Source organism: Aptenodytes forsteri, unplaced genomic scaffold (assembly GCF_000699145.1).
Source record: "Aptenodytes forsteri isolate BGI_AS27 unplaced genomic scaffold, ASM69914v1 Scaffold2426, whole genome shotgun sequence".
In the NCBI taxonomy this organism is placed as follows: Eukaryota; Metazoa; Chordata; class Aves; order Sphenisciformes; family Spheniscidae; genus Aptenodytes; species Aptenodytes forsteri.
The window spans coordinates 1-1615 of record NW_008794002.1 but is presented as its reverse complement, the minus strand read 5'-3'; the positions used below and the strand labels follow the sequence as shown (position 1 = coordinate 1615).

Sequence of the window (1615 nt, the reverse complement as noted above, 5' to 3'; positions counted from 1 at the left end):
GCCGGCGTCTCACGCGGTCTCGTCGTTCCTGAACTCCAGCTCCCCGCAGGCGTCCTCGTAGTGGACGCCGCCGCCGCGGGCCGTGCCCTCCACCGTGCGGTAGGGCAGGAGGACGGTGCCGCGGGCGCCCGAGCTGCGGACCACCTTCACCTCCACCGTCCCCTGGCACTCGCTGACGTGCAGCAACCGATCCTGGAAGGTGAAGATGCCGGCGTGGTCGTCGTCCAAGATGGTGACAGTGGCCACCAAAGGAGCCACCAGCCGACCCTTGGGGTGCTCGGCCGAATCGGCTTCGAACATCCCCTCGGCGTCGCCCACCCGGAGGTTGAGGAGGCGGACGAAGAAGTGCTCGTCCTCCTCGAAGATGTCGTCGTCGATGATGCCGATCTTCAGCTCCTTCTGGGTCTCCCCCGGCTTGAAGATCAGCGTCCCCTCGCTGTACTCGTAGTCGGAGCCCGCCTTGGCCGATCCGTCCTCCGTCTTGTAGTCCACATAGAAGGTGTGGTTGGCTTCGGTGCCGTGTTGGCAAGCCACCGAGAGCGTCACCGAGCCGCAGTTCTCCAGGCAGTGGTACAGGCAAGGCTCGAAGAAGATACGGCTGCAGGTCTCCTCCTCGGCATCCGAGGGCACCTCCAGGAGGGTGGAGGACCTCTTGGAGAACTCGGCCACGTGTTTCTTGAGGATGTTGCCGGCGCCGGTCATCATGCGGGTGGCCTGGATGCGGTAGAAAGCTCGGCTCTTCTGCTGGTGGAGCAGGGCGTAGTAGTTGGCCATCTCCACCAGCTGCTCCAGCTCCTTCTCGGGGTGCTTCTGCTTGAGGTCCTTCAAGATCTGGATGACTTCCCGGCGGCTCTCATCCAGCTCCTTCTCCTCCGGCGTGGGGGCGGGCAGGGCGGGCGATGCGGTGACGCCGGTGCCTTCGGCCTCGCGGCGGTCGGGGACCGGGAAGCCGCCATCCATCTCGATGCCCTTGGGGAGCTCGCCCTCCGTGCCGATGATGATGCCGCTGCGGGGGTCGGCACGGTAGCGCTTGTAGACGTACTTGTAGAAGAGGAGCCGCTTGTCGGCGGCCCAGGCGAAGACCACGCAGACGGGGAAGAAGATGAGGGTGAGGAGGGCTTCCCAGACCTGCACCACCCCGGGGGAGATGACGGCCAGGATCAGGTAGAGCCAGATGTAGGCGAAGATGCTCCAGGAGGCCGTGACGAAGAAGACCCTCAAGTGCTTGATCTTGCGGCTCTCGCCGCTGGGGATGACGTAGACGCAGACGGCGATGACCACGAACATGTTGAAGGCCGCGCTACCCACGATGGTGCCGGGTCCCAACTCACCCGCTTGGAAGTTGTGCCCGCAGACCTCGATGACAGAGAGGAGGATCTCGGGGGCCGAGGAGCCCAGTGCCATCAGGGTGAGGTTGGAGACCGTCTCGTTCCAGATGCGGACGGTGCCGATGCTGGTCTCCCCGTTGGCCTTGGTGATGGTGATCTCCTTCTCCTTGGAGGTGATGACCTCGATGGAGGCCATGAAGCGGTCGGCGATGATGGAGACGCCCAGGAACATGTACATCATGGCCACGAAGTAGACGATGGCGCGGGCCGCCTTGTCGCCGAAGGAG

The 1615-nt window shown here is 64.5% G+C and overlaps 1 protein-coding gene across 1 annotated transcript in view; it reads right to left on the bottom strand.

Moving 5' to 3' along the window:
• LOC103907253 (sodium/calcium exchanger 2-like) overlaps window positions 1-1608 on the bottom strand; it is a gene marked incomplete at its 3' end in the record, with an annotated part of 21195 nt that extends 19587 nt beyond the window's left edge. The window contains exon 1 of the mRNA XM_009289402.1: window positions 14-1608. Coding sequence (XP_009287677.1) covers window positions 14-1569 — 1556 coding nt within the window. The remainder of the gene's footprint in view (window positions 1-13) is intronic.
• Between the last annotated feature and the right edge of the window lie 7 nt (window positions 1609-1615).